The sequence below is a fragment of the Convolutriloba macropyga genome, chromosome 11 (assembly GCF_964194025.1).
Source record: "Convolutriloba macropyga chromosome 11, txConMacr16.3, whole genome shotgun sequence".
Classification (NCBI taxonomy): Eukaryota; Metazoa; Xenacoelomorpha; order Acoela; family Convolutidae; genus Convolutriloba; species Convolutriloba macropyga.
In genome coordinates, this window is record NC_134478.1 from 8,734,019 (window position 1) to 8,747,711 (window position 13,693).

The window sequence follows — 13,693 nt, forward strand, 5'->3', positions numbered from 1 at the left end:
CAGTTCACACCCTTAGCTGTGAAAAATACGATTTGGTAATTTTAAATACACTGCTGTGATGTTTCATAGTTGGGGTTTCACTGTTCCGTCCATTGGGTGGATCATACTCCCCCTTTCGATTTTTAGAGAATAAGAAAAACATGATTTCAAGGATGGTTCTTATTTTTAGTACCCCCTCACCCTCTCGTCTAGCCTTCGCAACCCTACCCCCAATAGTTTGACCTCATTCCACGTACATACACACACTCCGGTCAACTCCAGTTGGCTACTTCCAAAGTCAAACGATCGCCGTTTTTATACGATAGTAGTTGTAGTAGTGAGAAAGGATTTTGCAATGGGGGCGTCACTCCCTTCATTGTACAAATGACTTTAGTTTATGATGCGGATTACAATTTCCACATGAGCATAATATTCTCCATGTGCATGGTTCAAATTCGTTGTAGCTTCTGTGGAAAAGTTCAATGTACATCTTTGTTAGTATTCGCTTTTGTAATTGCTATTTCAGTGTTCACGATTTTTGGATTATATTACTCAGTTTTGCCGTCGTAATCCAAAAATTTTCATTGGTGTTTCTTATCCGGTTTGTTTTAAGTTCTAGCTACTGGTTTTGATAAATAATTCTTTCTTTTCTTCGGTGCTGCTGGTTTAGCTTTGGGGCAGCTTGTTTTGGCAAGTAGTAGTAATAGGAATTGTATGAGAAGCTTTAATGGACGACCAAGGGTGGCTCGCCCTCAATTTCACACATCCAATTGTTTCACCCGGGAGTTGCAGTTGCCACATGTACGAAGAAATCCACATGCAGTAATCGGTTTCGTGATAACACCTTTAAACAAGCGCAAGTTCATGTTCGTGGATGCCTGTTATATCGCTTGTTAATGGATGCCATTCCGGCTCATAAAATGCTGAATCTGTGAAAAATTTGTTACGAAAATTGGGTATACATTGGTGCTCATAGACTGTTTATAAGCTTTATCTTTCTTCCTGTTTCCTTTCCATTTATTTTCATATCTGACGATGACTGCTGTAAAATTTAGTACTTTACATAGGAGTTGGCATGTCGTCCACTAGTTGACATTGGTTAACAATGGTGCGTTGAACACTGCGACTTCTTAAGGTTTCGTTCGTTCAAAGATTTCTTTTTGTAAATAGTAGATTGAGCGTTTCACACGAAGGTCGGCTAACTTTTTTCTTTTTCTTTAAGGAATAATTTCCGGTCTGGCTTTTAGTATGTGTCCAGTTCCAAACTTTTTGTTTAAATAATTGCTTCAATTACTATTTAAGTAATAATTTATCTAGTTCTGGCATTTGTTGAACTTCTTTGCGGGATGCTGAAAATGCCGCACGTTGCAGTGCCAAGCTGTGTTCTGGACAGAACATTCCTTTTCCGTTTTAGTTATATTGTACTCCTTATCACTGTAGTCAGTGACTTGTATTATTTTTCAGTTATTTGAAATGCTTTACATTACTAATAAGACAGTGGCCCTATCCTTGTGTTTGTTCTATAATCTTTTATTTTGCGTTTTCAATTTTGTGCATTCTGAACCGGAAGTGGACGGCCTCGATAAGTGTGAAGTTCTAGATGAAGCAAATCTTGAGGAATCTGTTGAAAGTTCAAGTTATTTTGTCATGTTCTATGCACCTTGGTGTGGACATTGCAAACGATTGAAGCCGAAATGGAACAATTTTTGTTCCAAGCACAACATTGAGGGAACATTGATGAAAATCGGAGTTGTTGACTGTACAGTTGAACAGTATACTTGCAAAAAGCACGGTGTATCTGGTTTTCCAACGTAAGTTTTAATGCCACGTTAGGTTTAATGCCACATATGCTTTAAAGCAATTTTTAAGAGATGGTATTCGAAGCCCTTGTTTGATCATTGCTTGCTTAGCTTGGATGATTGCGTGTTTGTTGACATGAAATGATAGAATCGTCGGGGTTATTATGGAGAGGGAGTGGTGGTACTGAGCGGTGACTTTTTCAATGAAATGGAATTTTCAAAGAAAACTTGAAAATTGATCTAGGTAGCTCAAAGAATTGAAAAGCTTTATTATTGGCAAATTTTAAGGATTGCTAGTGGTTTTGCTATCCCGAGGCTAAAACTTGAGATTTAAATGATTATGGCATTCTCCTGGACAAACGTCAAAAATATTTTCATTTTTGGATTGTGAACAACTTTTCCCCAAATATAAAAGTTTTATATGTTTTATGACGACCTTTTCTATAATTGGTGAGAATTCTGTGAACGTTTTTCAGGCGATTCAAATGAGAGACGTACTGAAAATGACTTCTTTAATGCCTAAGCTGCCAACTCTTGATACAGAAGTTATATAATTCAGACAAGAGAAATCGTATGTTGTTCGAAGCACAACTGTTCCAACCCAGCTTACCCGATAGCTTATCACTTACACGATAGAAATTCCAATCAAAAGCTATCTTAAATGAAAGATTTGGACTTAGAGGACCTTGTTCAGCACCTAAAACCAATCTAAACCAAATAAAGGTTGCAAGATTTTTTAAAGTGCTCACTCACGCTTTTCGAAGCCCTTGTTTGATCATTGCTTGCTTAGCTTGGATGATTGCGTGTTTGTTGACATGAAATGATAGAATCGTCGGGGTTATTATGGAGAGGGAGTGGTGATACTGAGAGGTGACTTTTTCAATGAAATGGAATTTTCAAAGAAAACTTGAAAATTGATCTAGGTAGCTCAAAGAATTGAAAAGCTTTATTATTGGCAAATTTTAAGGATTGCTAGTGGTTTTGCTATCCCGAGGCTAAAACTTGAGATTTAAATGATTATGGCATTCTCCTGGACAAACGTCAAAAATATTTTCATTTTTGGATTGTGAACAACTTTTCCCCAAATATAAAAGTTTTATATGTTTTATGACGACCTTTTCTATAATTGGTGAGAATTCTGTTAACGTTTTTCAGGCGATTCAAATGAGAGACGTACTGAAAATGACTTCTTTAATGCCTAAGCTACCAACTCTTGATACAGAAGTTATATAATTCAGACAAGAGAAATCGTATGTTGTTCGAAGCACAACTGTTCCAACCCAGCTTACCCGATAGCTTATCACTTACACGATAGAAATTCCAATCAAAAGCTATCTTAAATGAAAGATTTGGACTTAGAGGACCTTGTTCAGCACCTAAAACCAATCTAAACCAAATAAAGGTTGCAAGATTTTTTAAAGTGGTCACTCACGCTTTTTACAATCTTTAATAGCCGCCCTCATCTTCTCAGCCGGCTATTATAGCGCTCCTATTTTTTTTTTACTTCGTCGAACAAAAAAATGTTTCGCTTTACCACTTTCTCTCTTCTCTCATTCTGCTAAAAGTGATTTTGAACATCAGTTGCTCAGCAAAGCGATTCAAAATGAACAGAGTCAGTATAAAAAATTGAAGTCAGAAATAGAACCGGGATAAACCCATAAAGCCCAATTTTAAATTTTTTAAAATGCTCACTCACGCTTTTAACAATTTTTAGCCGCCCTCGTCTTCTCAGCCGGCTATTATGGCGCTCCTAATTTTTTTTTTACTTGGTCGAACAAAAAATGTTTCGCTTTACCTCTTTCTCCTCTCATTCTGCTAAAAGTGATTTTGAACATCAGTTGCTCAGCAAAGCAATTCAAAATGAACAGAGTCAGTATAAAAAAATTGAAGTCAGAAATAGAAACGGGATAAACCCATAAAGCCTAATTTTAGATGCCGGCTATTTGAACGTCGTTCGTACAAGTCTTAGTTACCATCTCTAATGCTTATTGGTATGGATAGTAGCCTCTCTCTAAGAAACAGAAGTATGTTCAACTCCGAAATGCCACCAAAATAAATCCGACTTAAAAAATGTTTTTGTACAAAATTTTTTCGATATCTATTCTTTCGATCTCAATCATGCTTATTGTAATCAACGGAGGCTATTTTCTGGCAATCTGCCGGGAGTGTTTAAATCTTGAGTTTCAAAAGCAAAAAACTGCCGGCTATTAAATTATCTCTGGTACCAACTTCGCAACAGGAAATCCAAAACTACGCAACAGGAAAATTGGGAAATAATTCAAATCGTCAACCCAACTTGTTCTTCAAATGGCGATCAAAAATTCTCTGAGACAAAACTTCTGAAAAATTTGGAGGAGAAAGTAAACTAACTTGGGTCATGAACGTCAAAAGCAACAAAGGGAAGAAGTATTCATGATTTTGTTTAGTTTGAATGTTATCGTCTTCATTAGAAACCATTAGCAATAGGAAAATAAAATAGAAAAGGAAGATCTCAAACCAAAAGTTTGTATCAGTATCATTTCTCAGTTCTTGTTTCTTCTACATCTCTCTCCCTTTGCTACTTCGACGTGACTCAATTTTTTGCTTGCTTTGGTGCTTTCAGTAAAATCGAAAATAATAAAATTTGTAAACATATCTTGTATCGGCGGCTCTCCTTTCAAACATAAGGAAAACTTCGCTTAGTTCGTTTCAGCGTTTTCAAATCTGTTCGGATTTTACTTATTTGCAATTTACTTTTGTGAACTTTATTATCCGATATTATGTAGATTAACGTTGCATTAATGGATTCACAATCAGTCCCAATAACTAATCGTTCAGCTTTGCTGTTAAATGGTTTGCTCAGAATACAATTTGATTCAATTGAAACAATCAAAATTTTGATTTTTGTTAGCTCAAATTTTAAATAAAAGGCTTTGCACAAAGTCTGTCTTACATAGGAACTTTGTTTCGAAAGTAAGTTGGAGAATATCAAAGTTAATGCTCTTGTCAACAAGTCAAAGTTAAGTTAAACTGTTCAATCAGCAAGATGATTTACCGAAACTAGACACAATAACAGGTAATTTACCGCTCAAGTAAATGTGCTTCAAATCGAGGCGTGTCGTTTAATGACCAAAATTGCAACGTTCAACTGATTTTGGTGGTTTTTCAGGCCCCTTTTATGCTGCTAGTCACGTGGTTTTACATGTCAAAATCGCATCTTTGATTGGTTGCAGATGAAGATGTCTACGGAATTTAAACAGTTTTCCATAACGTCTTTTGTGTGAAATTGATGTCATAGGAATATTGTTAACCATGTAGAAGTTTCGAATACTCTGTATCAACAGCAGGTTGATGCGCAAACCTATCGTAGAGCATTTGATGCAATTTCTTCAAGTCGTTTATAACTCGTAAAACGTTTTTGCTTATTATGAGGTAGTTCGAGTTTTAGTTTCACTTCATGTATCATAATCACGTACTAATGATAGCTACTAAATATAAATGTTCACAAAAGTGATGAAGTGAACAAATCAATTTGACTTCCATGGAATGTTGCATTAAATTTCGCTTGTTTTGCTATTGGAACTCCATTTTTCAATGTGGCCTCGTACATAAAGTACAAATCTTTTGACTCGAAAATGAAGAGGAGGCCGAGAGAATCCCTCTGCCGCACTCCCACCCCCTCTTTCTCTTAATAAAAACCCGCCCATGCTGATGAATATTTGTAACAGGTGCACACAAACACGGACTTGTGCTCACATGCAAGCACGCTCACATGCATATTTAAAAGGCAGAAGTATTCATGATTGTCTAAATTTTGTTCAGTTTGAATGCTATCGTGTTCATTAGAAATCACTAGCAAAAGGAAAGGAAAATCTGAAACCAAAAGTTGCTCCAGTATCATTTCTCACTTCAATTTTTTACATCTCTCTCCCTTCACTAGTTCGACGTGACTCAGTTTGTCGCTTTCTTTGGTGTTTTCAGTAAAATCGAAAGCAGTAAGCTGTATAGTAAAACAACTGTCTACCAAAGTTTCAATTCGAGTCATTGAACTTCCAAAATACTAACATAAGCAACTTGTAAGCTCATATGGATGATAGCGTTGTTCACAGTAAGCAATGTATTTAGACTAAGGCGATCGGACTAACAACTGGTCTTTAGACGACAATTTTTGATGCTCATTTGACCTGTATTTCGTATGATCAAAGATCAGTTCAGTGCCATCAGTTCAAGGTCACCAATCTGTGCCGATGAGTCCAAGAAATAGAAAATCATAGAGCTGAATCCTGTTCTGTTTGATAGGTTTTACTATTAGATTTTTTGAAATTGTTAAACGAACTTATTTTAGAATCTATGTCAAAATTTAAGGTGCGATTATGTTTCTGAGAAATAGCGCGTATTTATTTACTCTGTACACTCAAGATCTACTTCGGCCAAATTCGGAAGAATGAAAGCTCTGTGAAAAAATCATTCTCTATCACTTGGTTTGAAAGAACGTTAAACGCCCTTCAAACAAGTGCGGATTTTTGTTATGTCTATATTTGAAGTAAAAATTGAAAAATTTAGATACAAAATTGAATCAATTAACATTGTTTACTTTTACAGGATACAAGCATTAGGTTTCCGTCAATTGTCATCTATCATGAACGAAGATAGAATCCGATCAATTTTGTGAATTTTATCACATGCTGAACGAAGTTAATCATTATCTTGAGAGCTGCCGAATTCTACTTTTGCTACTACTACAGTTAATGAAACCATTTAGTTAACGATCAATGCGAAGGGAAAGATTATTTCAAATTTGAGAAATATTTAAAAATTGAAGAATCGTCTTAGAATTACACTATGCTGCCAAAATGTTACATACAGCACAATTTGAGCTCTTCAAGCGTTATTTTTGCTCACAAAGTTTTATTTGCCACAAAGACGTGAAGGGAGGCGTGAAATTTTAAACGTTTTTGCTTATATTGAGGTATTTCGAGTTTGAATTTCACTTCCTGTATCATAATCACGTACTAATAATAGCTACTAAATATAAATGTTGACAAAAGTGATGAAGTGAACAAATCAATTTGACTTCCATAGAATGTAGCATTAAAATTCGCTTGTCATGCTATTCGAACTCCAGTGTTCAATATGGCCTTGTATATAAAGTACAAATCTTTTGACTCAGAAATGAAGGGGAGTCTGAGAGAATCCCTCTCCCGCACTGGCATCCCCTCTTTCTCTAAGTATAAACCCGCCAATGCTGATAATAATTGTAACAAGTGCACACAAACACGGATTTGTGCTCACATGCAAGAACGCTCACATGCATGTTTAAAGGGCAGAAGTATTCATGATTGTCTAAGTTTTGTTCAGTTTGAATGCTATCGTGTTCATTAGAAATCACTAGCAAAAGGAAAGGAAAATCTGAAACCAAAAGTTGCTCCAGTATCATTTCTCACTTCAATTTTTTACATCTCTCTCCCTTCACTAGTTCGACGTGACTCAGTTTGTCGCTTTCTTTTGTGTTTTCAGTAAAATCGAAAGCAGTAAGCTGTATAGTAAAACAACTGTCTACCAAAGTTTCAATTCGAGTCATTGAACTTCCAAAATACTAACATAAGCAACTTGTAAGCTCATATGGATGATAGCGTTGTTCACAGTAAGCAATGTATTTAGACTAAGGCGATCGGACTAACAACTGGTCTTTAGACGACAATTTTTGATGCTCATTTGACCTGTATTTCGTATGATCAAAGATCAGTTCAGTGCCATCAGTTCAAGGTCACCAATCTGTGCCGATGAGTCCAAGAAATTGAAAATCATAGAGCTGAATCCTGTTCTGTTTGATAGGTTTTACTATTAGATTTTTTGAAATTGTTAAACGAACTTATTTTAGAATCTATGTCAAAATTTAAGGTGCGATTATGTTTCTGAGAAATAGCGCGTATTTATTTACTCTATACACTCAAGATCTACTTCGGCCAAATTCGGAAGAATGAAAGCTCTGTGAAAAAATCATTGTCTATCACTTGGTTTGAAAGAACGTTAAACGCCCTTCAAACAAGTGCGGATTTTTGTTATGTCTATATTTGAAGTAAAAATTGAAAAATTTAGATAGAAAATTGAATCAATTAACATTGTTTACTTTTACAGGATACAAGCATTAGGTTTCCGTCAATTGTCATCTATCATGAACGAAGATAGAATCCGATCAATTTTGTGAATTTTATCACATGCTGAACGAAGTTAATCATTATCTTGAGAGCTGCCGAAATCTACTTTTGCTACTACTACAGTTAATGAAACCATTTAGTTAACGATCAATGCGAAGGGAAAGATTATTTCAAATTTGAGAAATATTTAAAAATTGAAGAATCGTCTTAGAATTACACTATGCTGCCAAAATGTTACATACAGCACAATTTGAGCTCTTCAAGCTTTATTTTTGCTCACAAAGTTTTATTTGCCACAAAGACGTGAAGGGAGGCGTGAAATTTTAAACGTTTTTGCTTATATTGAGGTATTTCGAGTTTGCATTTCACTTCCTGTATCATAATCACGTACTAATAATAGCTACTAAATATAAATGTTGACAAAAGTGATGAAGTGAACAAATCAATTTGACTTCCATAGAATGTAGCATTAAATTTCGCTTGTCATGCTATTCGAACTCCAGTGTTCAATATGGCCTTGTATATAAAGTACAAATCTTTTGACTCAGAAATGAAGGGGAGTCTGAGAGAATCCCTCTCCCGCACTGGCATCCCCTCTTTCTCTAAGTATAAACCCGCCAATGCTGATAATAATTGTAACAAGTGCACACAAACACGGATTTGTGCTCACATGCAAGAACGCTCACATGCATGTTTAAAGGGCAGAAGTATTCATTATTGTCTAAGTTTTGTTCAGTTTGAATGCTATCGTGTTCATTAGAAATCACTAGCAAAAGGAAAGGAAAATCTGAAACCAAAAGTTGCTCCAGTATCATTTCACACTTCAATTTTTTACATCTCTCTCCCTTCACTAGTTCGACGTGACTCAGTTTGTCGCTTTCTTTGGTGTTTTCAGTAAAATCGAAAGCAGTAAGCTGTATAGTAAAACAACTGTCTACCAAAGTTTCAATTTGAGTGATTGAACTTCCAAAATACTAACATAAGCAACTTGTAAGCTCATATGGATGATAGCGTTGTTCACAGTAAGCAATGTATTTAGACTAAGGCGATCGGACTAACAACTGGTCTTTAGACGACAATTTTTGATGCTCATTTGACCTGTATTTCGTATGATCAAAGATCAGTTCAGTGCCATCAGTTCAAGGTCACCAATCTGTGCCGATGAGTCCAAGAAATTGAAAATCATAGAGCTGAATCCTGTTCTGTTTGATAGGTTTTACTATTAGATTTTTTGAAATTGTTAAACGAACTTATTTTAGAATCTATGTCAAAATTTAAGGTGCGATTATGTTTCTGAGAAATAGCGCGTATTTATTTACTCTGTACACTCAAGATCTACTTCGGCCAAATTCGGAAGAATGAAAGCTCTGTGAAAAAATCATTCTCTATCACTTGGTTTGAAAGAACGTTAAACGCCCTTCAAACAAGTGCGGATTTTTGTCATGTCTATATTTGAAGTAAAAATTGAAAAATTTAGATATAAAATTGAATCAATTAATGATGTTTACTTTTACAGGGGTCAAGCATTAGGTTTCCGTCAATTGTCATCTATCATGAACGAAAATAGAATCAGATCAATTTTGTGAAATTTATCACTTGCTGAACGAATTTAATCATTATCTTGAGAGCTGCCGAAATCTACTTTTGCTACTACTACAGATAATGAAACCATTCAGTTAACGATCAATGCGAAGGGAAAGATTAGTTCAAATTTGAGAGATATTTAATTTAAGAATTGAAGAATCGTCTTAGAATTACACTATGCTACCAAAATGTTACATACAGCACAATTTGAGCTCTTCAAGCATTATTTTTGCTCACAACGTTTTATTTGCGCAAAGACGTGAAGGAAGGCGTGAAATTTTAAACAAGATTTCATTATGTTAGAAAAGATGGCCGAGCTACTTTTTTCTTTTGTTGTTCGCCGCGCTGTTGTAAAGTACAATTTTCATGGAGAAAGAAAGGTAACCTAGCTTTAAATATAACGTTGCCGAAAAAGTAGCAAGCTCAAGGCCTCACTAGCGGAAGGTTTGTTTTAAGAAATGGAACAAGATTTCTTGACCAAAAAATTTGCGTTCTATTTAGCGAGCACTTGTTTTTGGGTTAGAATGGAGTCATATGGACGGAAACTGTTTGTTAGAACTTCAAACAAGCTAAGGGTTCTTGTTTACTTGAAAATCTTGAAAATTTACCGAGAAAATGGAATTTTCAAGACCTTGTTTTCATCATGAAGCTGCTCCTGATCATAAGAAATTTCATCAATTTCTTTAACGGAAAGGAGTGGGATGTTATGGAATGATCAGCAATAGTCCCGATCTAAGTCCAATCAAAGTTTATGCACAATTTTGAAGTAACATTTATAATCAAAGTACTATAAAAATTACTTCTTTTAAAATTAGAATTAAGTACTATTAAAATTAATGTGCTTCAAATCTTACTGTGTGTCAGTTGAATATGACCAAATTTGCAATGTTCAACTGATATTGGTGGTTTTTCGAGCCCCTTTTATCCTGCTAGTCACGTGGTTTTACATGTCAAAATCGCATTTTTGATTGGTTGCAGATAAAAATGTCGACAGAATCTAAACAAATTTCCATAACGTCTTTTGTGTAAAATTGATGTCATAGGAAATTTGTCAACCATGAGGAAGTTTCGAATACTCCGTATCAACTGCAGGTTGATTCGCAAACCTATCGTAGAGCATTTGATGCAATTTCTTTAAGTCGTTTATAACTCGTAAAACGTTTTTGCTTATATTGAGGTAATTCGAGTTTGAGTTTCAGTTCATGTATCATAATCACGTACTAATAATAGCTACTAAATATAAATGTTGACAAAAGTGATGAAGTGAACAAATGAATTTGACTTCCATAGAATGTAGCATTAAGTTTCGCTTGTCAAGCTATTAGAACTCCAGTGTTTAATATGGCCTTGTATTGATTTTCTATAAGTAAAGCGCAGCCGCTGCATATCTTGTTAAAAAAGTAGCACCCCAAAGTACAAATCTTTTGACTCGGAAATGAAGAGGAGGCTGAGAGAATCCCTCTCCCGCACTACCACCCCCTCTTTCTCCTCTAAATAAAAACCCGCCCATGCTGATGAATATTTGTAACGGGTGCACACAAACACGGACATGTGCTGACATGTAAGCACGGTCACATGCATATTTAAAGGGCAGAAGTATTCATGATGTCTAAATTTTGTTTAGTTTGAATGTTATCATCTTCATTAAAAATCACTATAGCAAAAGGAAAGGAAAATCTGAAACCAAAAGTTGCTCCAGTATCATTTCTCACTTCAATTTTTTACATATCTCTCCCTTCACCACTTCGACGTGGCTCAATTTGTCGCTTTCTTTGGTGTTTTCCGTAAAATCGAAAGCAGTAAGCTGTATAGTAAAAACAACTATCTACCAAAGTTTCAATTCCAGTCATTGAACTTCCAAAGTAATAACATAAGCAACTAAGCAACGTGTAAAGTCATATGGATCATAGTGATGTTCACATTTAGCAACGTAATTAGACTAAAGGGATCGGACCAACAACTGGTCTTTAGACGACACTTCTTGATGCTCATTTGACCGGTATTTCGTCTGATCAAAGATCAGTTCAGTGCCATCATCAGTTCATGGTCGCGAATCTGTGCCGATGAATCCAAGAACCTGAAAATCATACAGCTGAATCCTGTTCTGTTTGATAGGTTTTACTATTAGATTTTTTTAAAATTGTTAAACGAACTTATTTTAGAATCTATGTCAAAATTTAAGGTGCGATTATGTTTCTGAGAAATAGCGCGTATTTATTTACTCTGTACACTCAAGATCTACGTCGGCCAAATTTGGAAGAATGAAAGCTCCGTGAAAAAATCATTTTCTATCACTTGGTTTGAAAGAACGTTAAACGCCCTTCAAACAAGTGCGGATTTTTGTTATGTCTATTTTTGAAGTAAAAATTGAAAAATTTAGATAGAAAATTGAATCAATTAATATTGTTTACTTTTACAGGGGACAAGCATTAGGTTTCCGTCAATTGTCATCTATCATGAACGAAAATAGAATTGAAAATTTACCGATAAAATGGAATTTTCAAGACCTTGTTTTCATCAAGAAGCTGCTCCTGTTCATAAGAAATGTCATCATTTTCTTTAACGGAAAGGAGCGAGATGTCAAGGAACGGTCAGCAATATTCACGATCTAAATCCAATCAAAGTTTATGCACAATTTTGAAGTAACATTTATAATCAAACTACTATAAAAATTGAGTCCTTTGGAAAAATTTGGAAATAAAAAGTCAACCATAGAAAACGTCTATGTTAAAAGGCTAAAGATTTAATGATTCGTGTTCAGACAACTGATTTGAACTTGTTTGAATTTTCTATTGTTTTATTTTTGTGGCGCTTTTTAAAAGTTCTCCATGTGAACGATGCTTTTTCGTACCACAGTGTATGTTAATTATTTTCAATTCTTTGAAAAGCAAACAAAAACGTAATAAAAAAGTAAACAGTTGCTTCATTTTGTTTCATTTACCTTTCTAATTTTTCAACGGTGTTTTGGCCTATTGCATAAACTTTTGCCTGATAAAGTTCCTCCAACTGAGTAGAAAAACCAGCTTAGCATTTTGCTCCTGTTTTACTCTAGCTTGCATTTTGGATATCTCAGAGTGCGAAATAGCTGGGAACAGGGGGCTTCATTTTTCCAGAGTAGAAATATTAGTTTTTTGAAAGTGGCTATTTTTTATTGCTTCAAAATATGCAACATTTGATTTGCAACATATGCAACAGTTTGAATTGGGTCAATTGAAACAATGTGATGAAATAACGTGTAGCGTTTTGAATGTCCGCTGTGTCAATTGAGTGAACAATGATTCAAAAAAATTGCAAATGGTGAAAAACGCTGAAACACAGATGCAGCAGCAAGTTTTTTCTCATGTATTTAAGAAATAATTGCCGCGTCATAATGCGAAAAGATTCCGGGATTAAGATTCAATTTTCCCCGCTGAATTAAATTAAATGAGAAATAAAGATTGACCATTAAAAGAGTTTTTGATAACTTTTATTTGCCTGTGCGGATTATGGAACGGCACACGTTCCGTTAGTAAACGCGTTCAGTGTTTTGCCTGTCTAAATCATTTTTAGGTTTTTCTCAAACGAAGTTGGTAGCAACTATATTGGCCCTGCTTAATTCTCGCCCAAGAACTCTCCATACTTAAATAAACCAAGGTCAACCGGGATGCCCGCTCACATCTAATTTGTCAGTAAGAATACTTGAATGTAGAATGCTTTTTATGGCACAGCTTGTTAAGTATTTCATGGATATCTTACTCATGTAAAGCTCCATGAAACTTTTGCCATGAAACCCTCTACGTTTGAGAGGAATGCGTTCCACCTCATCTTGTATATTTAATTGTTATTGTTTTAGACTGAAGTTCTATAAGAAAGGCAAGCCAGATGGTATAAAGTACGCCGGATCGCGAGAGGTGGAAGCTTTTGAGAAATTTGCGGCTGGAATACTGGATCCCGACTCAGTGGTAAGATGTGTGATTTTATGAATTGTATTAAGTATAATGTTAAGGTGTTGCTGTGGTATAGTGGTCACCAGGTTTAGTAGTTCGTTCGTTTATTCGTTTATTTCAACTTCATCATTCGTTTATTTCATCATTTATTTCATTCGTTTATTTCAAACTTCATGGGACACGCTATATATAGCGTGTCCCACAAAGTTGAAATAAGCGAACGTTTCAAAAGCCACTGGACTGATTTCAAAGGTCAAAGTTCAAATTT

General features: G+C 35.2%; 2 protein-coding genes across 3 annotated transcripts in view; both read left to right on the plus strand.

Moving 5' to 3' along the window:
- Positions 1–13,693, plus strand: part of LOC142349487 (serine/arginine-rich splicing factor 7-like) — a 398,530-nt gene that overhangs the window by 336,405 nt on the left and 48,432 nt on the right. The gene's annotated exons all lie outside the window — the stretch shown is intronic.
- LOC142349483 (thioredoxin domain-containing protein 5-like) overlaps positions 1,418–13,693 on the plus strand; it is a 47,478-nt gene continuing 35,202 nt past the window's right edge. The window contains exons 1-2 of the mRNA XM_075401072.1: positions 1,418–1,790; positions 13,332–13,440. Coding sequence (XP_075257187.1) covers positions 1,453–1,790; positions 13,332–13,440 — 447 coding nt within the window. The 5' untranslated portion in view covers positions 1,418–1,452. The remainder of the gene's footprint in view (positions 1,791–13,331; positions 13,441–13,693) is intronic.